This window comes from Phasianus colchicus, chromosome 4, assembly GCF_987193195.1.
Source record: "Phasianus colchicus chromosome 4, bPhaCol1.hap1.1, whole genome shotgun sequence".
NCBI lineage: Eukaryota > Metazoa > Chordata > Aves > Galliformes > Phasianidae > Phasianus > Phasianus colchicus.
This window is the reverse complement of record NC_143439.1, coordinates 26,894,991-26,920,778: the sequence shown is the minus strand read 5'-3', so window position 1 is coordinate 26,920,778 and position 25,788 is coordinate 26,894,991. Positions and strand designations below refer to the sequence as shown.

Here is a 25,788-nt window from a genome sequence, read left to right as displayed (position 1 = left end):
GACTGGGGGAAAGCCAGCAATGGATCCAGCTGGGACCTCCTAAGAACAGCATCTTTGGAGGCTTCCATTTCCTCCCTTGCTTTGCAGCACTGTGCAGTAATGCTAAAGCAATTGCTTTTCTTCTTAGTTTTAATAGAACAAGCTTGGGTTTTGTCCACCAAGGAAGCAACTAAGCTGGCCTTGCTCTTGTGATAAACTGCAAGGTGTCAACACAGCTTATGCACTGCTTTTTTAGGCTAGAAGAGGCCACAGATACTTGGTAAAGACAATATACAGAAACACACAAACATCTTTGGGCCTTGGATCAGATCCATCAGACCCAATGACCTCTGTGGCTTATTGCTGTTGTACTAGCTAACTTTTAACTAGGTTCACAGTGCTCACTCCCCAGCCACTGTGTACTTTGCACTATAAACACAATCTCTGTTTGGACAGCTTCCAAATGAGCACCTGAGATGGATGCACATGAACACAGAAGCAATGAAAACTTTAAAATTCTTGGAAAGACCCGAATACAAGAGAACAAATGAGTTATCATGTAAAAAGTGATTTTATTTTATATTTTATCCAGAGTTCATAGTGAAAGTTTCCTATTACTGAAAGGAAACAAATACAAACTAGGCAAGCTTATACATCAGTAGTGAAACGTGTCTTTCACAGTGCTGCTGTGATCTGTCCTTGAACCTGACCATGGTCTTTGCCTTTTTATCTTTGCAACAACAGTGACAATGGTATTGTTTAGAGAGCATTAGGAGGAAAATTGGAAAAGGACAAGATGGCCACAGATATAAAATAAATTAAAAGTATCTGTAAAAGTTTCTTTCCATATACAAAATAATTTTTTTTTTTTTTTTTGCTATTTTTCTTTAATTGACATCATCTGTACAAACATTAGCTTTTAAAAAGAAACCATTTACAAAGGCTGTTTTTACAAGGAGGAATAGGTCTCTCAATAAAAAGTCCAAACTTTTGCAAACTTCTATGCACCTCCTCAGAGATGAACATCCAAAGCTTTTGGACCAGTCCTGCACCAGAGGAGAGCGATTCATGACCCCATGGGCATGTGGCACCTCACAAAATGTGCTCTGCCTCTGCGTAAAAGTAAAGCCATAAAAATAATGCACAGGCATTAGATGCTATATAATTAGATGGGAAGCAGAGCCATTCATCAATTTACAGTATTTCAAAAAACAGAATATGTGGCAAAAGCCCATCATGCTGATTTAAAACTAGAATGGTGATTAATAACATTGTTTGGATTTTTCTTTTTTAAGTCCTTACTCATACAACATTATATACAGAAATCATTGTTTATGTGATTAACATCTTACAGATCCTAAAAATGGCTTTATTTAGAAAGCTGCATGTAAAAACACAGATACAAAAACAAGTCCTGTGCATAAATCATCTCACACACAGAGTTAACACTCAGCATAGAGCTGGAAGAGGCAGATCAGATTTTACTTGGAGGTTGCACCTGTTCTGCATTCCATAATTATTGACAAAGAGTGGGTGTATCCCAGTGACATCCAAGCAGAACATCTTTGTGCTCCTTTTCAGGTGATGCTGTTAAAGCCTTAGATTACTAACATACAGCAATTGGGTCTGATAGCTGTGCTTTACTCTTGCTTAATTACAGCCAATAAGAAGGTCTCAGGCTGCATTATTGGGATATTCTCCTCAAGCAGGATAATGGAAGGGCTTTGAGCCTGACTTGCAACTGGGACTAATCTTTGCTGTTACTTTTTTCTTTCTCTTCTCTTCTTTTTGTTTTGTTTTGTTTTGAAGTGAAACTGCCATCAGCTTCCACTGAGATTTGTGCAGTAAAAAATGATTGCTGAAAGGATCCTGGGTTATGTGACCCATGTCCACACCTCTCACACCCATGCACATGACTCAGATTGGTAAACACGATAGCACCAGTGACCAAACACAAGAATCAATCATCAAGTGTTTAAATTACCTTCACATAGCTATGAAGCTGCAAGGAGGCATTCACATGGGAAAGCTGATCACTTTCAAAACACGGAAGAATCACTGACTCCAAAGTAGAGAACTGAACTCTCCTGACCATGGAGAATTAATTCATTCCTTATGAACATTCTCCCTTTAAGCACACTACAGTCAGTTATGCAGATAGTTTACCCAAAAGATAAATGTTTACTCTTTGCATGAACTAAAACGTGGTTCTTGCCAGCCAGAAGTGCTTTAAGAAGCTTCACTCCCTATGGAGGACACTACTGGAAACTTAAAACTTGAAGTGTTCCTCTGACATCCACTCAAAAACAGAACCAACTTTTTGCAGAGGTGCCTATGATTCATTAGATACTTCTTTCCCTGCTTTTAGTTTCTCACATTATTTTTTCCCATGGAAAGCATGTTTTGTATTTTTGTTGTGCAAAACTTGCTGGTAAGAAACCTTAAATTTAAGAATCTATGATTCTAAATTGACAGCACAGGTACAACACATTTCCAGAGCAGAAGCAATGAGAAAAAGAAAAGCTGCTATTTGATTAATGCAACATCAAAATTCACCAACCAGAGCTAATTCTGATAAAATAACTGTCATTAAAGTATACAGATAAGAGTTACGAACCGAATAATTTCATGTTAGGAATTAACTACCATAACTTACTCATAGATTATTTGCAGATATGCTCTAGAATATCTCTTATGAACACGTCACTACGTGCTACACTTTCATACCCTTTACCTGCTGTGTTTCTGCAGTGGCATGGAAGAGAAGTCTTTCTGAGATACCACAATTTCCCATGCAGCAGAGATATGTTTTGCCTTCTTCAGCCAAGGGCAGGGACATCTTGTAAACTGAGTTATGAAGAATATGTTATTGAAAATGAATGCATGCATGCAGTCAGTGACATGTCATACCAAGGAAACAGATATCTGAGTTGTGTTATCTAAGGCTCTTGGAATGTCAGATTTGTTTATTTATTTATTTCTTGCTGCATTACTCAGTAAACTATGATGGAAAGTTTAGGTTTAAAATGAATAGAAGTAGACTTCTTATCTCCCTCCCCATCAGTCACCAGAAGAACGGAGATAAAATTTAACAGCTACTGTTTCCAAAATCATGTACAAAAATAGAACAGTGTGTCCTTCTGACAGTCCCAAAAATTTTGAAATCTTCTGTAAATTTCTGTTTCATCTCAGTTTCAATAGCAACAGTCAGTCCTCGTTGCCGTGACTTAACGCCTTGATCAAATTTAAAGATGAACGAAGTTCATGTTTCCATCCCTTGGAAATGCGATTCAGAATCCACTCCATTTTCACCTTTTTTGTTTGGATTTACTTCTTTCCCTCCCCCACCCGGAAGAAAATGCCTTGGCAGTGCAAACAAAAAGTAGAAATCATGAAAAGAACACCAATGAACAGCGAGCGATCACCTTAGTGCTTCTAAAGGGTCTTCTGAGACGTTATCTGCACGCGCAGGATTCTACTGTCATGTTGGGGTACACCTTGAGAACCACATTCTTATTTTCATCAAAGAATAAGATGCTGAGAGAAGACATTTTGTCAGGAACGCAGCACGGCTCAGGAATTCCAGGGACAACGCCAACAGCTCTCACTATGCTCTGGATGGTGGCATGGTTGGATGGCTTCAAGGCCTGCAAGAGCAAGATAAAGCAGAAAATAGAACTGCATAAATGTTAAATATGTACATGTAGAATAAAATTTGTTTCCTATAGAAAGGACCTGTGGACGATTGGTTGCAGAGTCTGGCGTGCGCAACCATCTCCAGTTGTCACCATAGGTGGGAATGCAATGCCGGTGCGGTTCTGCTGGCCACTGGATGTCACTGCTGCTCCACTGCTTTCAGCTGGAGCATCCCGCTGGGGACATGCCTTCCCAAGAGAATGCCCAGGCAGCAGACCTTGCACCAAGGTGCATCTACGGGTCAAGGCAATCTCTTCTGCTGTGAATTCAGTTTCAAGCGGGCTGCAATTTCGTCATAAAACTTGAACAGCTAGGAGTGAGGCAATCAACATGCTAGCAGCACGATTCATTGGGGGAGCAAAATAAATATAACTTCTGTGCTGGGAAATTAGTGTGAGTGCATCAAGAAAAGCAGAAGTGGATAGAACATATACAGTGGACAGTTCAGAAATATGTTATGTCACAATGCTAATTGCTCCAGTTTTCTGTCTTCCAAGGCTGGGTGGTTTTGCTCATTCTTCCAAGCCAGATCACTGACATACATAAATCTGTAATATACATCAGCAACACTGCTAAATAACTGAGCCCCCAAAGCCCACGTCAGTTGTACCTCATCTTACAGTGACATTTTGCTCCAAAAGACAAAGCTTCCTGGATTAATACTCATGTAAATTGGAAAACATTGTTGGTTTAATATACATGAAAAGTGATTCTGACTAGTGGGTTAACTATCTTTGTTTAAAAAACAAACAAACAAACAAAAATCACACATACAAAAAAAAAAATCAGAATTTGAATATATTCATAAAATGAGAAGTCAATATATTCTGAAAAGTGAAAAATGAACATGTTAAATTTTACCTCCCAAGCACTTTCAATTCCAAGTATCTGTAGTAACAACACGTGAACATGAAACATACTTGAGACAGTTTTTAGCCAACGAGTTTTGTTTCTGTAGGAGTGAAATGTTAATGATGCACTTGAGAGCTCATCTTACACACATGCCTGGGAATCCCCTGGTTAAAAAATATGCTCAGTCAGATGTCACTGAGAAGTACATGCAACGAGATCAGCTGGGCCACATTTTTAGTTTTGCTGGGATAAGAGATGATTTGTCTTGGGATCAGCGCTGAGGGTCAGATATCTGTCTACCTCATCCTCAAGTCCTGATGACCTTGTATGCAAGAAGTACGGCTGTAGATATCCCAGCATGGTTACAAAGACATTACTTTCAACCTAGCCAGTAGATCTCACAAAAGGCATTTTTATTCATTTGTTGTCTTTTAATTCAAGAATACCAATATTCCTTAGCAATATAAGGATTTTTAAAGTGTCTTAGGCCAGTACACAACTCAAATTTTTGTATAATTTCTTTTTGAAAAAGATGTAAAAGCAGCCAGGCTCGCTCCTTTAGTCAAGTCCAGTGCAGCATTCTCCACAAAATCATTGGGAACCACACAAACACCCTACGTATGCTGATCAGATGCAAAGAAGTAAAATATCTAAATGAGTTTGAGATATTTCCCATTGTTAATGGTACTGGAATTAAAATCAAGTTTCAGTAAATGCCACGTTAAGGACTCATCAGAAACCATTCATTTCAGATAAGGAATCTATACCATCAAAAACGTTTTGGTTTCCTAAGGAGTGCACATTTTGGTTTTCCTTTTGGCTTGCCACTGGACCAGTCTGAAATTACCAGGGATAATTATAGGGTTCTGAGGAGGAGCCTGATAGTTCACTGGCTCATGGCACTATGCCCCTTGGTAGTGGCTGAGGTTTTGATGCGGATTATCAAACAATTCAACTCTGTGGGTGGAGTTTTAAACTCTTTAAATCTAGTCTTTTCAGGCTTGGCCCAAAAACATGTTATATTCCAAGCATTCTTCAGAGCAAGTGTGGTTCTTTTATATACAGAACTGATTTCAAGAATTGCCTAGATATTCAGATATCAGCCTGGATGCATTCAGCCACTGTATGAAAAGAGAGCTAAGCAAGAAGTCTCTATCTGATACAGGTATACCTTACAGACAGAACATCTCCTGTGCTGACTTCACATCTGCCATGCACACTGCTCTTAGAATGCACTCCTGAAGATAACCAGCTCTGGCACAACCCTCTTTTTGTCAGCAGGGAATGTAACAGTAACAGCAGGAAAACCCAAAGGCAGGTGCTTTTGGGAGAACTGAAATCCCCCTCTGGGTACTGAGGCATCACGTCCTACACCTGGAGAGGTGGCTGGGTCACTGCCTTCATGCTCTGTCCAGAACATGCTAATGAAAAGCAGAAAAGTAGGAGGTGAGGCCAAGAAGAGTAGTGGGAGGGAACAGCACTGAGTGGACTGCAAGCTGCCAAATCTGTGAATGAGTCCAGCTGTGGCCAGGGCTGCACCTGCTGAGCTGTGTGCATCCTTGGGAGACTTGCTGCCCTGTTGAGTTTCATTAGAGATATATTAGGAGTGGGGCAAATGATGTCAGTTATGGGCTTTCATTCCTGACTTGGGAGAAGGTCTGCCTGGCTGTGTGCTCTACAGTGCTCTGTAAGCCCAACACACATGAGTATAACAGCAGTCAAAGCAGCTAATTGAAATCAGGGGAAAGGTAGGGCCAGAAAACTTGGAGGTGGAGAAGGAGGGAGGGGGGACAAGGCACATCTGTTCCTAATTACCCAACAGGTTGTCAGCTTTAGGAGCTCGCCCTCAGCAAGGGAACATTATATACCCAGAGGCACAGACTAGTTTGTTATTGCCTGATGGTTAAGGTATCATTTTGCAAACACAGGCTTATGTGTAGCACCAGATATTATATGGCTCAGATATATATGGCTCAGGAATAACACATGGTTCCAGAAGACACTTGCTTTACCTTTATGTAGAACTCAGGTTTTCATTCTCCTTGGAAAACAAGGTTATTTTGTTTGATGTGGACAGAACTAACAATCTGAATCTCGGTATGGACTGATATCTTCCCATTGCTTGCAGGGTACCATACCCACCATAAAGTCTCAGTTCCCTGCTCTCCTAACAAGTTATCTCTTTGCAGTACATTGCAGCAAGTATTCATCTTCACAGCATCTACGTAACTATAGTGCTCTAATTTGTATTCTTCACCCAACCAAGACTAGGCTATTATTTGCACAAAAATGATTTTGTTGTGATCAAGCATGCATGTGTGATGTACTGTTTTCTCCTAAGTGGAATAACATTCTACTGGTTGGAATGAAGTTTTTATAACAAAACCTGCAATAGGAAATGCTAACCCACTCTTAAGTAGAAGGTCACAGTGGGTATTTGAATCATTTGTCTGCCCTTAAAGCTAGAGTGAAAGTTCAGGCCCACTGCTTTTAGAATTTTTAACCCGTTTGGTGCACAGTGCATATTTCCCATCAGCAATAAAGGTATAATGCAATTCATGCAAAGGTAATGACTTTATCTCTTGCTAATCCCTTCCATTTTTTTTTCCTTTGATCCAAAACTATAAGGCCTGTCTGACAAAAGAGATTCATTCTTTCTTCAGCTTGCTTTCCTTGGATCCATCTCCTTTGGTACAATTCTCCACCTGTCATTTTCAAAGGGTGACTCTTGAGTCCTTCAGCCCCAATATGACAGTAATGCTTCCCGAGATGCACATTTTCCTAGTGGGTGCTCTATCAACTGACCCCACTGTGGGTCTTGCAGCAAAGACTTCTTCATGGCATGACCTAATAAGTAATTTTCTGAGTCTGGCCTATATTATGTTTATTAAACAGGTTCATAACAAGTTCACACATCATTAGCACTATCCAGGAAATACTTTATCGTGATTTGGGCTCTGGACAAAAAAATAATATCATGTAATACTTTTTTAATTATCTTTACAAGCCTGTTTTTTTACTAGCTGTTTTAACCACTACTCTGTGCAGTACAAGACAAAGACACCACTTATTTACCATATCCCCACATATAATAGGTGACCACCTGCATTTCACTGATGTAAGGAAAAAAAAAGTGCATTGCTTACGGTAACAGTACAAAAAGATCAACAAACACAGTACCTTTGGAATTGGGAACTGACATTCCCCTGAGCAGTAATAGGCATCAAAGGATTTCGGGGAAATAATCCACTCGCTCCAGCCAATGTCAGCAAAATCCACTTTGAGATAGCGTCGGGCACAATACCGGGGCTCATTCCACTGCTTCCTCCTCGCCTTCTTCAAGGTCTGCTCATCAAACTGGAGAGTCTGGCTCTTCTGGTGGTGGTTCTTCCTCTGCTTTTTCTTACTCTTTGCCCTCTCTGCCAGACGAGGATGGAAAGTTTTGTATGGTTTTCTGTCTTCCCACCTCTCATCCTCGTTGTACTGATACTCTGCTCCTGGAAGCTCATTGTTCTGCAATGGCAACAGGACATTGGTGGAGCGTTTTCGCCGCCGCTTTCCAAGGCTGCTCCTCATGTGGTTTTCTGGCCCAGGGAAGACCCTTGCCAACGGATTGTGGTGCCCTTGCAAACTAGAAACAACACTCTCTGGCTCTGAAATGGCAGAATCATTGGCGTATATGAGAATGTAGGGCTCATAGTGAAATAGTGCCCTTTTCCACAGGGGACGGCTGGTTGAATCCATTCTGACACCAATCAGAAGTTCATTGCTCTGTTTTGCTTTGTGTAGGACCTGAGTGATATCTTTCCACTGCCAGGAAAGGACATTGCCATAAGAGCTGGAGATGTTTATTAAGAAATGGCCTAGACTCCGAGTCTGGTTCCCAACAGATGGAAAGGTCCACACCGAAAGATGTATTTGAATTTCAGGTTTCCTGTGCCCACGACGAGAACAGCCTCCGGACTGGGAACAATTCCAGTCAGAGTCCAGCAGATCACCGATATAATAATGCAACGAAGCTGACAAGATATTTTCTGACTTAGTGAGTGAAGTCAAGTTAAAAACATACAGCTCCTGACTTCCAGGGCTCCCTAGAAGAATAAATATTTAGATAAGAATACGGGCAATTCAAAATGTCACGGAAACCAAAAGGATCAAATGTATTGCTTTCTACGTTATAAATTAAGTTTCTAAGAAACTTTCATGCAGTGCTGTGGGAACAGGTTTAGGTTACTAGTCAGAATCATGACAAAAATGGTAAACTGATGATTTTAAAATCACATATTTACTATCTGGTTTCCTCATAACGCATATCTCAGTCTAAAAAAACTCATATACATTTGCTACCACTCCTCTGATTCCAGGAAACAAACTAGGTCATAGGAACACAGCTTGATAATAGATGCACTATAGACTGTATCTATAATCCAGAAACTTGTGTTTCATAGTAAGGTTTTGAGCTTTTTCTCTCTCTTTTTTTTTTCTTTCTTTAATTTTAAATACATTTTCCCCTTTCCCATATGTTCCTTGAGTAATCGTGACTGCTCTAGCCTGCCAACAGGTTTGTTTTACTTTGTCCAAGACAAATGGGATATTAACAGCACTGAACCACACCCTAGTCCAGATACAGCCGATGCTGGAGAAAGGCTTCCACTGGCTTCATCAGGCATTCGATTGTCTGTACACCTCCACCATACTGATGAGCCACAGGCCCCTTGTTAGAAATAAGGAAGTGAACCTTGTCCTAGTGATATCTCAAAAGCTGATTATTTGACATTTTTGTCTGGCTGAAGAATTTTGCTCAAGGTTGATGCTTCACTTTAAGTTCCAGATGTCCTGCCTATCTCAGAAAAACAACCTTCCTGAGATGGGATGTTTCTCTTCAAACATCCAAGACGGCCATAAATAAGAAATAGCAAGACCAGACATCCTTGAGATGAGGCACAAGTCCAAAAAGGTAACCAATCAGAAAGGACTAGGCATCTTTGTGCCCAAATATGGATAAAGTGAGGAGTGGGACATCTCCCTAAATGACCACCAAGGACCATCAAACACCCCCATGCAAGCACAGAAAGTTCAAATATGTTATGTAACCTTGTACTTATGTAAGACAAATATGTAATAGGTAGGTGTGACTGATCTATTAGGCAGACGTGTAGTCAAAGGATTTTGGATTATAAATAGAAGCCAGGGTAAATGATTTGGCATGCTTCATTTTGGGTATTTCCCATCTTGTGCAGAATAAATCAGTGTCTCCTCTCTAAACACTTGTCTTTTTGAATATGTTGCCACAGCTTTAAAGTATATTTTTACATATGCCATTTGACCTCTGATTGCCAGACTGTTTATTGCAAATATCTCTAGCTGGTTCCTCTACACCCTTTGCTCTGCGCCTCTGTGATCTGGGCACCATCTACAAGACTGGGACTTTGGGGCCTGTGGGTGCAGCTTCCAAACAGTGAGTCTATTAAACAGGGAGTTAGATATATCAAATGTTGAATATATTTATATGTACTTGTCAGGATGCAAACTGGGCAAGCAGTAAAGAAAGCACAGCATACTTGTACTTCAAAAGCTAAACCAAAAGACAAGCTGAAAAAAAGGATACCTCCTCTCAAGGTTTACAATGTCTCTGTTAGACTGAGATCAACTTAGTGGCTCCTCAAGTGCCCAGTCACCTTTGCATACACAAATTCATGACCCAGAGCCCTTCACAACAGAAAGGGCAGAGTCGGGAATGGAACAAGTTGACAACAATCTTGCACATGGAGAAGGAATGTCCCTTGCCTTGAAAGACACAGGGAAGAGAAACATCAGGCTAGAATAACTGTTTAATAATATTTAAGGCTTGGATGTCAGCCTTAGATAGACATTTGTAATAAACTAAAAACACACAAGCTTGCCTGACAGTCTTTTGGCTAGGTCAGATACTAATCACAAAGGAAGTTTCTCTCTAGAGTAATCAGGACCAGGACTGCTTCAATTACACAGGATAAATTCAATCATTCTACCTAAAGCAGTTCATCACATTTCAAGACAGCCAATTAGGAAGTATTTACTAAAGCAGCTGCAGATAGGCAGATAGCACTAAAGCAACCCTCATATCCAAAAGAAAGCCAAGCCCAAATGACCTTTTAGGGCAGCAAGAATGGGGACAGGTGGTGGCAAAATGCACCCATTTGCCTCTGTGCAGACAGAAATAAGTCAAGGAAGGACAATGTTTCTTCATGATCAGGATGCTGCTACATCAGTAGGGGGGATGTGGTGGAACATGAGGTTTCCACAGCTGTGAAATTAGAAAAGTCAACTTAACCACAGGTATCTTGCACAAACCCAGTGATGCACTCCTAACCCAGGCTGATCTGTAGGAACATTTGGCTAACTGTGTTAATCCCCTGTAGGTTGCGAGAGAAAGTCTTGGAGGTGAGACATAATTTTTGTTTTAAAACATCCTGATTGAACTGCAGTTACAGCTGTCCTTCAGAGTGGGAGAAACACAGGGCCAAATGTTCAGGTGCTATCGAGAGCTGTAAAAAATATATGTATTGATAGCTTTATGTTTTGAATGACATTCTGGGTGACATTCTGTGCTTTTGGATGCTGATGCTACAACTGCTAATGTCATTCAGACCAAGTCAGTCAGAAGACAAGATTTTCTCTGCCTTCCCATCTCAATCACCCAAATGACCTTTTTTTTTTCCTAAGAATATTTCTAATCAATATTCTAAACAATGTACTAAAAAAAGACGAATCAGCCTCACTAGAAAGACAGAGACCTCCTCCCCAGTGTATCACATGCATAGTTCAGGAAATTTGGGAATAAACAAACAAACAAACAGATCAACGAAACATAGACTTGTCTTGGTGAAATGGGAAAAGAAAAAGCAAAATTGTTTATAAAAGATATTGCTGTTAATACTTTCAGCCCAACTGGATGGTAAAACACATAAGGTCCTGGTAGGTATGTTCTCAATATCTGAAACAACATAATCCAACTTCTAGCTATTAGTTATATCTGGGATCTTCCTTGATTTTGAATCTATTTTTAATTCCTGAAGGCTGAAACTGGCTACTTACTACCTTTGCAATAAGCACATGCTTCACCTGATCTCTGCTTGGTTTGTAATCACTAATATAATAAGGTTAATATGTAATTTGGCAGAGCACTGAGTACATCAGCCTTAGGAACCAGAATTTATGATGTCTCATGCATGCTTGCTAAAGAAGTTATTATTATTAAAGAATCACTGCTTTATGTCGAATGACAAGTTTTTTATTTTAATTCTTTAATAAGAATTCAATTTAACCAATGCTGCTGTTTCTAAAGTGGCATATTGTGGTAGAACACAAAATAAGCTGCTTTTGTTTGTAAGGAAACTCTAGCTGGCGTGAAGCAGACACAGGAGGAATATATACTTTTGATTAAAAGTAAAACCCAAGAAGCCACTCTCAATACTTAACTCCACACTAAAGCATACTTGCAGTAGGTGGAGCTATTTTCTCACCGAACACCTTCTGAGCTCCCTAAGAGACTTCAACCACCCCTGAGAGACTTCATTCATTCACAAAATCACGTTCAAATAGATGACTGGCATCCAGCACGGATACCTGTGGCTTAGCCAGGTTCCAGCTCAGAAAAACCCAACTGTGCGACCTGGGCTTCTGTCACAGCTTAGGAACACTGTGTCATGTGCATCCTCTGCGTGAGGGATACCTTCTAGTTCTTACTTGAAGGGAGTTTTGCCATCCTAGCTTTGCTCTTTTACAGTACAAAAGCCTTCTCAGCAACCAAGTCCATAAGGAGAAGATATAAGAGGAAACCAGCAAAGGAAAAACATACTGAAGGAAAAAAAATTCCATGCAAGGAATATATTTCTACCTTCCACACAGAATCACAGAATCATTTGAGTTGGAAGGGACCACTAAAGGTTATCTAATCCAACTCCCCTGCAATGAACAAACACTCTGAGGCCAGATTTTAATGGCATTTCTCACTCCCAGTAAAGGTACAACCATAGGAAGAGACCTGAAGACCAGACTCTGCAGGACAGAGTTTTCTTGGCCTGTACTACGTAAGACACGGCACCCATGCACTTTTGGCATTGCTTATGTGTACCATGTTGAGCTTTGGAACAGCAGCCATAAGCTGGGTAGTGAAGGTACTTCTAGGGAGAATGCTTTCTTGCTTGTATTCATGTGGACGAGAGGTAACGGCATTATGTTGTGCCAGGGGAGGCTCAGGAACAGGCTGCCTAGGGAGCTGGTGGAGTCACTGTCCTCGGAGGTGTTCAAGAACTGTGGAGATGTGACACTGAGGGATATGGTTTATCAGGCATGGGTTTGTGGTTGGATTTGGTGATCTTATAGGCCTTTTCCAACCCAAATGATTCTATGATTCAAAGGCAGAGTTCACTGTGGCAAGGGAAGGGTGGAGGTACAGCCTTTCCAGGTCCAAAGCTGAAATGTCTCAACAAGTCACCTACATGGTTGTCACCAAGGCACAAAGTTGGGACGTACTGTCACTCACCAGTTGGGCTCTCAGGGCTGCCAATACATTTCCTGACAGCTCAGGCCAGCAAGTGGCCCAGCTCCAACACTACAACTTAAGTTTGTACCCACTCAACCTTCACAGCACAGCCTGTGCTTCCTCACTTCCTGCAATAACCCACAGCTGTTTGTATTGCCTGTTCCTAGCATTAAAAAGGCATTTCAAGAAAAAGTAGTACATCTGTGGAGACTGACATCACCAGCAGGAACGTATTTATGTTACAAGGGGCATTTCTAGGCATCAATAAGCTGGAACAACTCCACCAACATGTGGTGTGTTTACCTTTATGGAGGATGCACTGACATTTTTATGGACTGCCAAATCTATCCCATGGGTGAAAAAGGATGCAATAATGAGGGCTGTTTAGTTATACAGTCATCATTAGCCATCATTTAAATGAGATATTAAAGTGGTGCCCTTGTGCCAATGCACAGTTAAGAACATATCAGTGTTTTAGAGCTCACTGAGAGTTGGAAATGGGAACAAGTTTCAGAATAGGAACACAGATTTGGAAGCCAGATTTCTACTTTCCTCCCACCTTTGTTGTTACTTGATTGCACCTTCCCCCATTACTGATTTGAGTATTCTGCAAACCAAAGTACAGGATCCTGCTCAGGTTCCTGTGCGTGCGTGGGCATTCTGTACCGCAACAAAGGAAAGAAAAGCATTTTAAGGAGGAGGAGAGCATAGCTCTTAAACCACAGGAATTGGCCCAAGGGCAGGTGTAATGCCTAAAATTGCTTGAAATTCAGTCAATAAAAAAGAGTTTAAAGTAATTTCTGTCTGTATAGCTTTACTATAACATCATTAGAGAGACCCTCCAATTAAAGTCGTAGCTTTTTAAATGACTCATTTGCAAGACATGTTCCTTTAGCGATGCTATGATTAAACGTACTTACAAAAGCCAACTGCAAGCCTTGTGCTCTCTTCTTTTATACTTCCACCCTCTGCTATTTATCCCATGTCATGTCTTTTCCCCACATCCAGAGCCTCAGCTACTGGAGGTCAGCATCTTTCTATCAAGCTGAGGTCTGGGCATTCAGGGGTTTTGCTATCTGGCAGGATAAAAGATGATCTGTGTGCAGAAGTGGATGCAGAGGCACGATCATAGAGTTCGACTACATCACAGGAATCAAAGGTTATTTTTCCAAGTGACTCAAAGTGACCAATGATGTTCTGAGATAACTTAGCAGGAATAATGACAAACAAATTTGCCTGAATATAACATCATGTGAGCAGTCATCAAAGTCAAAGGCCAAAAACCCAAGCCCCAAAACCAAAACACTAGTAATCCATTGAAATCTGGTGCACAGAAGACTGTGGGGCAGCATAGGATGCTAACTCCAGAGGTGCCCACATAGGGTCAAAACTCCTTTCCTGTTCCCTCAGAAGATTGAGCCACAGAAAGGAAAACTCGCACTTCACCACTAAGATGCTTCTTATCATTAACCACATCTTCATTTCCTCTTCAGCTGTTCACTACAAGACTGCAGCTGTCCTAGAATCAGAATCATTAAGGTTGGAAAAGACTGTAAGATCATCTTGCCCAATCATCACCACCATGCCCACTAAGCCACGACCCTCAGTGCCACATCTCCGGGTGTCTTAAAAACTTCCAGGGACAGTGACTCTACCACCTTTGTGGGCAGCCACAGGCAACACTACTTTTTTAGACTAGAAACAGGGAAATGGTTCAACCAGAGCCATCTTATAGGCTCTGAAAATTGTTCCTAGTGGGTAAACTGGGACATATGGCAGAGGTTTTTCTCATGCAGCCAAACAGCCAGAAGTCCTTTAGGGAAAGAGCATGGGACAGAATGGTTTCATAGCTGTATTTGAGTTTTGTATTTGTTTCAGAAAAAGAAGTTTATCTCCTGAAAACATATGGTTAATCTACAAATGAAGCCATTAAAGATTTCCCTCAAAGTCTCTTGCTGTAGATGCAGGAGAAATCGGTGGGTTCTTGAGGGTGCTGCTACTCATTGCAGACAAAAAGCTGCCTTCAGAGGGGGTTAGCAACAGAGAAGATATGTTGCTTTAACTCCTCCAACACATTACAACTGATTACCTTCACTGATTCAGCCCCATTAAGGATATGAGAAAGCCAGTAGAAAACAGACATTTGCAGCTGAGGAAACTAGCAGTCATACAATCATAAAGGTTGGAAAGACTTATAAGATCATCTCATCCAACCATCAACCCATCACCACCTTGCTCACCAAGTCAATGCATAGGACCTGGAAACAAACCACATCAGAAAGAAAATACTGTGTATGAACTATTGGCGTGGCAGGACTGGCTAGGCAGCTGGACACAAGGAAAACTGCTTCATTTCATGCCTGCTACCCCAAAGAACCTTTAATCTCAGTATGGGTTTTGTTGTTGTTGCTGGTTTTTTTTTTTTTTTTTTTTTTTTTTTAATGGAAATGCACCTGTATGCCATCAGTAACCATACAAATGTGCTGCTGTTGCCTATGGGGAGAGAAAGATAACTGCCAATTGGTTAAATATTTTGCATAAATACTTATAGAAGCGTCAAAAACCTTATAACCACTTACAATTTATTGCTTTGGCACTTGAACTGTGAAAGTATCGAAGGAGGAGGAAAGGGATTAGTGAACAGTGTATTTATAGGACTGCTGCCACCCAAAGTCAAGTAAGAGTATAAATACAATCAGAATGACCACAGAGATGGGATTTCAACCAAAGACCTTCTAGGTTTAGAACAACAAATATCTTTAATCAGATATGATTAAACAGAGTGTTATTTTCTTCTTTGGATTATACCTTCCCTGCTCCTTATTATATCTTACCCTTTTTCAGTGAGCGCAATGCTTATTTCAGAGCAGAGGAATGTCTATTGGATCTATATTGCAAAGAACTGTTCATTTCAGAAAGACAGGAAAGTTCTTTCCATACACAGATTCTGTAGCAACAACAAATACGGTGTCCCAGCTCTCCATCCAACCAAGCTATGTAAGCCTCTCACCTCTCAAACCTCTCTTGTGGACAGAAGTGCTTGCAGTAACACACAATGGAGAGTGTTTGCAGCACAGAATCCTAACATGCCAAAGCCATTCAATTATTTGTGGTATTTGATCTCTGTGCAGAGCTATCCTATAATAGACATTGCTGCCTTTGAAGAATCAGCAGTAATGACTTTGAAATAAACCTTAGTGAGGCCTGGCACTCAGCTCTCAGCTGGTTTTCTGAGAGAGAAAGGAATCAATGCAGGCCAGGGAAACTCCTGGACAAAGCTGATTGTTACTGGTGGGTGCCTGTCTGTGTAAAAGCTTCTGGGTTAACTCACCACCATCATGGAAAAAAAGGAAACTGCATGGGCAGCTCTGTACAGCAGAACAGTGTTCAAAAACAAAAACAAAAAAAAAAAAAAAAAAAAAAGCAAGTTTTCAGGATGAAGTGGATATGGGAAACTTAGTATAGTCAGGGTCACATTGGAGTGGTGGCATTGCCATGTAGCCCTGACAGGCACACAGAAGAGTGGAGCAAGGGAGTTCAGCTGAGGCAGTGTTGCCTTCCCTTTCTGCAGGGCACAGTTCTTCTCAGATACTGCCATGCTAAACACATAATCCGCTCCTTATAAATATCCTTTTAAGATAAGCAACTTCATGTTGTCACATTTATATACATATATATATGTATATATGTCACACATATATACCTGTAAAGCAGTCTATAATCAGTACTGAGATCTAATAGCTGCTACCAAAAATGATGAAACAATGCTCACTGTGCACAAACCATCCATCAACACCACCCATTCCCCATTGCTCCCAAAGAGGGGAGATTTGGATTGGATATAAGGAAGAAGGTGTTTGTTTTTTTACAATACAGGTGGAGAGATGCTGGCACAGGCTGACCAGAGAGGTTGTGGATGCCCCATCCCTAGATGTCACCCTAGTCAAAGTCAGGGTGGGGGGCTCTGAGCACCTGATGTAGCTTTGGGTGTCCCTGTTCCTTGCAGAGGCATTGGACTGGATGGTCTTCAAGGGTCCCTTCCAACTCAAACAATTCTATGATTCAATTGCCACCACTCACTGTAACCAGCACCCCAACGTAACTATGAGCAATCCAAAGGATTACCAGGGCACGTTACCGCTCCATCACATGCAAACCAACCATGATTCCAACAGAAACAACACATGCACAGCACAGATAAAAGGAGACTGCGGAAAGGATATATTAATTACTCCACTTCCCTCATATGGCACTCAGATATCACCCAGGAGAGAGCTGCACAGATAAAGCAGTCATTACAACACACCGCGCACTACATCCCCAAGCACACAAGCGTCGCCGCAGGACACGTTACTTTCCTCATCTCCGCGTTCCCCGAGCACGGGGCAGCAGCGCCCATTCCATCCCTTCGCTCCCGCAGCCGCCGCTCACCTGCAGCCCTCGGGCGGAACCCTCGCACGGTGTTCCCGCGGCGGAGGTGCGGGGCGGGCGGCTCTCGGGGCGGCTCCGCAGGAGCAGCGCTGTACTGCGCGTAAAGGCGCAGCATGTGCTCCGACACCTTGTCCCCCGGCTGCAGCCCGTGGTCACCTGCTCTCGCCTTGCCGCCCCAAGCAGCCCTCCGCCGCAGCCCGGCCCAGCGTGCCCGCAGGACGTCCCCCGGAGTCAGGCACAGGCAGCCCAGGCACAGGCACAGCACCCAACGGGCCGGAGCCGCCATCGTGTACCCCGGCACCCGAGACGCGGTGTGCGGGGAGCTCAGAGCCGCGGATTGCTCTTTTCGGGGGGAGTTAAAAAAAAAAAAAAAAAAGAGAGAGAGAGAGAGAGAAAGAAAAGAAAGAAAAATGGAGAAGAAAGAAAAAAAAAAAAAAAGCAGCGGGGTGGTAAAAAGCACCGCCTCGCAGAGCGCCTGTCCTTCCCGGTGCTGGCAGCAGTGAGGGTGTTTATTTCCCGTGGTGAGAGGTGGAGGTGTTGCTCGCTCCTCGCCCCGACTGCTGCAGGCGCACCCGGGTGAGTTTTGGTGGGGTGTGAGCGGTGCGTGTGCAGCGTGAGCGCGGCTCCTGGGGCCGCTCTGCGGCCAATCGCACCGCCTCCTCGCTTCTGGGCTCCGGCTGCGAGCGGGAGGCAAAGCAAAGGGGAAACCACCACCCAGAGAGGAAAACGTACAGGGACGGAGGTGGCTCTGGAAATGCAATCACGGCGCTGAGTGCAGCTGGGGAGTCAGCAGAGCGGGGGGGCGTTCCCTCCCACCTCCACCCAGCGCTTTCCAAAGGCGCTTATGCTTGGAATGAAACAGAAACCTCAGTCAGAGTGCAGCCAACCATCTCCCCTCGAACATCTCAGCAGGTGGAAGGGGTGGTGGCCAGGTTTGCAGACCGCCTCCTGCCCTCCAGTCCCCTTTCGGTCACCAGAACCCTTCTCCAGGATCAAGTTTTGTGTGCTGCCTTTCAGCACCAAAAGGACAGAGAACTCCCACCCTGCACCACCGGCCCTCAGCTCAGGTGTGCAACGTTGATCCTTCTAAAATATGCTCTGCAACACAGATTGTCTTATCTCCTGCATCTGGTGAGGGAAAGCATAGCAGGTGGAAGAGAATCATCTCTGCCATGTCATAGTTTGTGCATATGCAGGTTCAGACAGAATCACAGAACCATTAGGGAAAAAATCTCACCAAGTCCAACTGCCAACCCATCTCCACCATGCCCACTGATCACGTCCCTCAGTGCTACATCTCCACAGTTTCTGAACACCTCCAAGGATGGTCACTGTACCACCACCTTGGGCAGCCTGTGCCAATGCCTCACCACTTTTTCTGAGATGAAATTTTTCCTCATTTCCAACCTGGACGTTCCTGGGATACATGTGCTAATGGCAGAGCAGATGAGTTTGTATGCATCCATATTTGAATGCTTATAATCAAGAATTGCTAGTGTTTCATTTTCAGAGATTTTTAAGGCAGCTGATTTGCCATCTGTACTCTCACACACAATTTCAATAATGGTGTCAATAGGAAGACTAACTATACTTTTCATTTCATTTGTCTATATAAGAAATTCAGACCAGCGCTACATAAAAATTGTGCATTTGAGCATACTTCACTAAAACAGCAAGGTTTGGTTGGGTCCTTGGACACAAATGATAAAACCAGTGCAGTTCTCTGCAGGAAGAAAACAAAATAATTTAAACTGACAGCTAAGAAATTCAGCACAAATGGCAATCTCTGGTTAGTATCTATGTCCAAACTGTGAGCCTTAAGGAAAATCTTTAGGTAACTGAAATAACTGGAAGTGATATTTCAACTTCAGCCACAGGTGAAAAATGTGATTGGAAAAAAAATACCGTCACACAAATCCAAATGAAGCCTACAGTGCCAAATAATTGGCCATAAGACTGTGACATGTTGCACAACCAACATATTTTCTGAACAGTGACCTTGGGACCGAACCACTGAAAATCAAGAAAGACTTTCGTTAGAAATACTCCAAGACAAGAGACAGCCAACTCACACTCTACTCAAACAAAGGAGGATTTGATGATAACTTACTGAGGTGCAGCATGGAAGCTCAAGCACCTCATGGCTGAGCTCACGATGCACATGTTGAGTTCCAAGCACTGCCTGCTTCATGGATTGTCCCACAGTGGTGGGACATATGGTTTTGAAGCTCCCAAAATTAAAAATAATGTCCTCAGCTCAAACTGGACATGTGATTGTAAATACCAGAGCGCTGTGTCTGCACAAACCAAACTGAACCAGTATATGTAAGTAGTTACTCCTCATTAGTAAATAATGTCTGGCAAACCCTCAGACTTGACCTATGAGATAACACTGCTATGCACCTCTCCACTATTTCATTTCAGCATGCAAGTGCTGTGAATCACTTTTATTCATGTTCATTTTCACTGCCAGCATCACCAAGTGCCATGGAAACCACCCCTTCCTCAGACAGATGCGCTGTTTCCAACCAGGAGGCATGCTGTGCTTTTTAGCTTAGGTAAAACCATCTTAAAGATCAAATTCAAGGGGCTATTGAGATGATGGTCATATTCCAGATGCTTTTACAACCCTTTAATAATGTGTTTGCATGTAGTATTTATGGGACGGGAGGAGAAGTGGAAAGAAGTAATTCACAAGGGGATGGGGTCAGTGATGTAAGAGGAAGAGGATGTGCTATGACCAATGTACAGGCTGCCCGTTCTCACCCAGCACAGCTCTAAGGGCTCAGGTGATAGGACTGCAACCAGCACCACCAGCCATGGGTGTGACACTGCTGGCATGCCAATCTCAGCAGGAAAGAGGGGGAAAAGGACTCAGCAGTTAAAATAGACCAAGTGCATGAAGACTGAGACGCAACTTCCAACTTAATCTGTCTTGAAATTCTCCGTTGATGAGTGATAGCTCAATGGCTTTTTACCTCTGTACTTCTCTGGGTGGGGATACTGTTATACTTGACTTTGCATCTCTCAGTTATGCACCACTCCCAACTTACTGCAATGTAGCCCTGGGTCAGTGTTAGCTTCTAAGGTCAGTATAAGCAGACTCCAAACTTGTAAATCCACCATGCTGCCTCATGAATGCTAAAATGACCCTATAATTCAACTAATAATATCAGTCTGACCATCCAGTACTTTGGAAATGTAACATTCAAAACCAGGGATTACCCTGAATAGAAAGAGCTCTCTCTTTTGAGGATGATTTAATCTTCATGACCTTCCTTGCCTGTGAGTTTCCTGCTGTGACTGAGCAGCAAGAGGTCAGCTAACTCCTGCTGCTCCAGTCCAACTGCTGCAGAACTGGGAACTGTCCTGGTCTTAACAAGACAATGTTCCTGTTTCTCATAGCATGATGCACTAGACATGTAAGCACTCAAAGTTAAGAATGGTGCATACCTTGGAGATTAAGACATCTAACTACAGGTGCTCAGTCTAGCTGGACGTCTGTGTCCTCCCCCTCTAATCAATGTAGGGAGAGGAATAAGAAGAGCTACCTCAGCTCACCCAACAGTAGATGTTGGCCAGCCACTTTGTGTCCATGCCAACCCAAAAACACTCTTGGAGTTGTTCCGCTGTGATGTTCAGTTTTAAAGGTTGGAGCAATATTCCTGAGCTAGACCATAAACCCCCAAAGCAACCCTTCATATTCAAGGGCAGCCATGTAAATCCTTGGAAAAGAGGATCTCCAGATTAGTGCCCACTTTTGAAAAATATAGATCTTGGCACACAAATAGCAATTTCTACATCTGAAGACAGCATTTGAATTTGCTGATTGAGGGGAGAAAATCTTTCATTAATTGACGAATAGTCATCACTGCTGGTTTGCACACTTACTGGCCTTTGATGAGTTGGCAGAAGCAACACTGCTGTCCTGTCAGCCATGGTTTGTTTTCTTTCCATCAATTTTTATTGCTAAGATATGGATGTATTAAAATATTGAGATGTAGGCAACGTGAGAAAATGGTTTCCTTTAAAATGAATATTTTTGTTTAAATAAATTGTGGTTTGTTAGTTTGGATTCTGGCTACCTCCATCTGAAACTCTCCATGGGCATCTTTTCAGTTCAGTTTCTTAAATAACATTTTACAAACAGCAGTGAGGGCTATGGAAAGAACCTGTGGTTTGGTTTTCAGTAGATATTTTGACACTGGCACTGCTTCCAGAATGGAAATGTAGTTCTGCACTTTTTCATACTATACTTTGTGGCCTGAGATTTGCTCCAAGTGAAGCAGATGGATGCTCTTGCCTGGTTGCACTGATTGGCCAAGTTTCATAGGACCAATGTATTTAATAATGCAATGAAGTCAGCGTTTACCGATGAGCACATGTATCTCCTTCTTTGACAACAAACAAACAAACAAACAAACAAAAAAACAAAACTAATTTTTAATTGAGAGCAATTTCTTCTGCTTCCAGTTTAGCTCTTGGCTAAAAAAAATAAACTCATTAAATGTGTATCTTCCAAAAAGCAAATCTTTCTTTCTCCTTGAAAGAGACAGCTAGCTTTGTTTCGGAAAGAAGAGAGTAGTAGGAAGGCCATTGTGCCGCTGTGACATTTTCATCTTTTTTATAAAAAAAGACCAGAAGAACAGGTCAGATCTGAATCTCTTCCCAGAAAAATGGGAAAGCCTAGACTCAGTTTCACTAACCATGACCTCTGAGCAGATCACCGCATACTAGAAACTCTCTACTCTCTAATAGCTGAGCTGTGCTCTTGTATAAAAAAGACAGGAGACTGCTGGGCACAGCAGTAAAAAGGCACCTCTGGTGCATCTTGTCTGACCTACCTGAGTTCTTTGGACTTGATCAGGGGATGAACTTTATCTTGACTTTAGCCAGTGTTTTGCTTGTCTCTTACTATTTTAATGTATTCAAATTAGGACAGTCCCAGCTAGGTAGGTAAAAAAACTGTTTGACGATTGGGTTCAGAGGGTTGATGTGATGGGACATGTAGCTGGAGGTCAATGATAGCTGGAGTACCACAGAAGTCCTTACTCTCCTCTCAGCTTTTCAGATGCCAGCAGGACTGATCCCAGTTATGCCCAGAAGGAAACTCAGAGGAATGAAACACCTACATTTGTCTCTGAATCTCAGTCCATCCAGCCAATGGGCAGCCTGATTGGCTCTCCACGTTCCTATTGGTAAAGACAAAAGAGGTCATCTGGAAGGATTAATGATTGGGCTTCAATGTTGATGCAAAAGCAGTAGAAATGATTGGTGTGAATGAGATATAGTCTGAGCTTCGTGCTGAAATACTCTATGTATTTTGCATTGTTAATGGAGATGACTAAATGTGGTGCTAATTTCTTATTTTTCTCCCTCCCTCCTTTTTCTGTCTTGGTTTGCCAAATGTAGCAGCTCAATGGAATAATCATCAAAGCAAGAGTGTGGAATGAAAGCGTACCTGCCTTCCAGTGTTTATAAAAACAAGACAAACATTTCAGTATGATATACTGACAGGCTCCAAATCTCAAAACACTGTCCAGCTTCCTAAATCACTCCTTCTGGGATATCCAAATAAACTCATCTGCCTTTCTGCACAGAGCACAAATCATTTTGCTACAAACGTACAAACCAGGTCTTAGTCTGGAGGGCTGATCTCTACACAAAACAGCTGCAGAGGCATGAAAAGCTACAAAATGAGCAGACAGGCCATATGGGACAAGTTCTGCACACACACCAGTGTGATGATGGAGTGACTCCATCTATTCAGAAGAACCACTCTGGACTTCCATCTGTGGGGCTGAGATAGGCATTTGAACTACTAGAATTTAGTGCTTGTTTTTCCTTCCTTGCTCCCCACTCAGACGAAAAGGCAACTTCATGGTAAGAAACCTGGCATCTTTATTTCTTAGCCCCAGGCACCTCGCAGGCCTCAATCTTAATTAACTTTATTAAAATGATGAGCAACTTCTGTGCCACTGTCAAGGCCAGCCTCATCACCTCCCTTTCAGCAGCCCTTCCAAAAGTGCTATTTAAAACCTCCACCAAAACCTTCCAGGCTTCCACTTCTGCAGAGCTGGCCATGTAGCTCACATACCTGGGAATTGCGCAGTGATTTCTTCCTTCCATGAAGCATTCGGAAATCCCGCGGAAGAGGAAACCACAAAGACTCCTTCTGGGGGAAATGAAATAATTACGGATTTGCATAACAAAGTGATACGAGCAAAATCTGTGCAGCACATGAAAGCCAATCCCCCCTACATCCCCTCCCTACACATATTCCCATGTACAGTGCCATAAAGCTCATAACCAGCACAGGAGAACACTGAACAGCACATCAGCAAGTGCTGCTTGGAGTTGCGCTGCAGAAGGATGAGCTGTCTCTCTTCCTTTTATTGGGGAGCAAAGTGATGCTCCTCTCATTAAATCTCCTGGTCTGGAGATATGCACAGAATCTCATCTTCCTCTAGGCAGGGTCACTGGAAAGAACCTTGAGCCAGGCTGCTCCCGTGCACAGTCGTATACGTACCCATGCTACTCTGTTGTGCTCGCCAGGCGGGGTGTTTGCTCAGGTGGCCAGCAGCAGCCCTCCCGTCGGAGGTGCCTTCCCAGCATAATTTCTTCTCTAGGGCCCAGAGATCACATGTTTCTCTCATCACAGAGAACTTCTGCTGTGGGATCGGTAATAACTCTGCTTGGAGCCGAGCTGAAATAAAACATGCCTCCAGCGAACAATAGCCAAATAACAAGAATGATGTTTTTTCTTCTTGTAAAGAGCGTGTACTGCACACAGGGCTAATCTGCATGGCTTCAGTATGTTCAGCACCTGTGTTTTTGTTTTCTTTGCAGCGGGAACAGTGGCTTGGCCTGTGTTGCTTGTCCCTGCCTGCCTTGCAGAGAATAGCCCAAAGGTTTTATTCATTTTTAATCTGATTTCTTTCCTGTACATGAAGAGTTGGAGTTAATGGAGGATTTTCCCCTAATATGTCTTTCTCTTGTGGCCAAAAGGAGAATATCTGATGACCAAACGGTATGCTCCTTGGAGGTCTTGTTGTTGTTCACATGAGATAGGGGTCAGCTATTGAGGTGGTACTGCACCCTCTGCTTCCTTCTTCCAGCTGTGAAGAGACACCTGCGTTGGCACGGCTGCAGCTGGAACCATGAATTGGAGAGTTCAGGCAGAGCTGCTGCATTTTCTGAGCAGACACTTTACTGTGAGCTGTAAACTTCAAACGTGGGGCTCAGTTCCCTCTGCTGCGTGGGTTCTTTGTCCAGCTGGACTTCCATGAAACTGCTTTTGGTCTGGGAATGCAAAAGCTTTCATTTAAAACAATGTTTCATGTAAAACAAACAGAAAAAAAATCTAACCATGTCAAAGTTGTGATAGTTAAAGAACAAAGAATTTAGTTTAAAATGACTTTTTCTTTCTTTTTTCTTTTCTTTTCTTTTTTTTTCTTCCTCAAAGCATTGTATTTTGTGCTTAATTAGAGCTCTTTTTGTGTTTAATCAGAGCTCTTCCTGTGATCCTGCTTGTGGCTCAGGATGGAGCTGTTCACCGCCGATCTCATACTACTTGTTGCCTTCACTCTATTACCCAAAATAACAACACCCTATTTTCTGAACCTGCAGGGAAGACCAAAGGCCCATACTTCACATAAAAAAGAACAAAACTACGATTTTAGCAATATGAAAGAATGTAAAACTTACACAGATCAACTGTAACTGGTATTTGTAACTCATTTACACAGTTTATTGAAAAAAAACAACAGAGGTACAAAAATGCAAGCCAAATTATCACAGTGTTTGGGGACAGATTTCTTCTTACAGCAGAGGCTAGATTCCTTCCACTTGGGACTGGCAAAGGACTATGACATAACTAATGATCTTTCATTTGTAATAACAGCCCAGAGTCCTTGATTTTGAATGTTAGAAAAGACATGACACCAGGAGATAAGCTCACTAGCAAGGGTTGCTGGTAAGGAACCTCATCAGTGCTGATTCTACATCAGAAACTGCACCTTTTGCCTCAAATAAGGTTTCTCTCTTCAGTCAGAAGTTGCACTGAATTACAATTCCAAAGCACCTGCTGTAAAAGATTAATATATCTTGACAGCTTTTCAGTTACCTGTCCTTAAAGATGTACAGTGTATTGGTGTTTTCTCTGACCTGAAAATATACAAAGTCCGGTTGGTCCAAATTTCCTTCCATTTTCCTACAATTAGAATCATAGAATTGTAGATGTAGGCATAGCAGTCACACTTCTAACTGTTTGTTAGAAGTACAAGACTATTTATCACCAAGGT

General features: G+C 42.3%; 1 protein-coding gene across 3 annotated transcripts; it reads right to left on the bottom strand.

The window, feature by feature from the left end:
- Positions 1-1,939: 1,939 nt before the first annotated feature.
- BMP3 (bone morphogenetic protein 3) lies at positions 1,940-24,291 on the bottom strand. Of its 3 annotated transcripts, none has more exons than XM_090138953.1 (4): positions 24,015-24,291; positions 23,583-23,660; positions 7,708-8,618; positions 1,940-3,626 (listed from the first exon to the last, which is right to left on the bottom strand). In XM_090138953.1, the coding sequence occupies exons 1-4, from the start codon at positions 24,289-24,291 to the stop codon at positions 3,435-3,437; spliced, it is 1,458 nt and encodes a 485-aa protein (XP_089995079.1). In that variant the 3' UTR covers positions 1,940-3,434. The 3 variants fall into 3 exon arrangements, with proteins under 3 accessions (XP_089995079.1, XP_089995078.1, XP_031452505.1); XM_090138952.1 differs by lacking the exons at positions 23,583-23,660; positions 24,015-24,291 and adding an exon at positions 17,486-17,835 and having other exon boundaries at positions 1,940-2,826; positions 3,405-3,626; XM_031596645.2 differs by lacking the exons at positions 23,583-23,660; positions 24,015-24,291 and adding an exon at positions 17,486-17,803.
- Between the last annotated feature and the right edge of the window lie 1,497 nt (positions 24,292-25,788).

What these genes read in the sequence shown, in the direction of transcription:
- BMP3 (XM_090138953.1), bottom strand. Translation starts at nt 24,291, where the DNA reads ATGCAGATTAGCCCTGTGTGCAGTACACGCTCTTTACAAGAAGAAAAA. An exon ending in AATCACTGCGCAATTCCCAG is followed by an intron (nt 8,619 to 23,582) that starts GTATGTGAGCTA and finishes TTATTCTTCTAG; the next exon opens with GGAGCCCTGGAAGTCAGGAG. An exon ending in GTCAGTTCCCAATTCCAAAG is followed by an intron (nt 3,627 to 7,707) that starts GTACTGTGTTTG and finishes TTGCTCTTGCAG; the next exon opens with GCCTTGAAGCCATCCAACCA.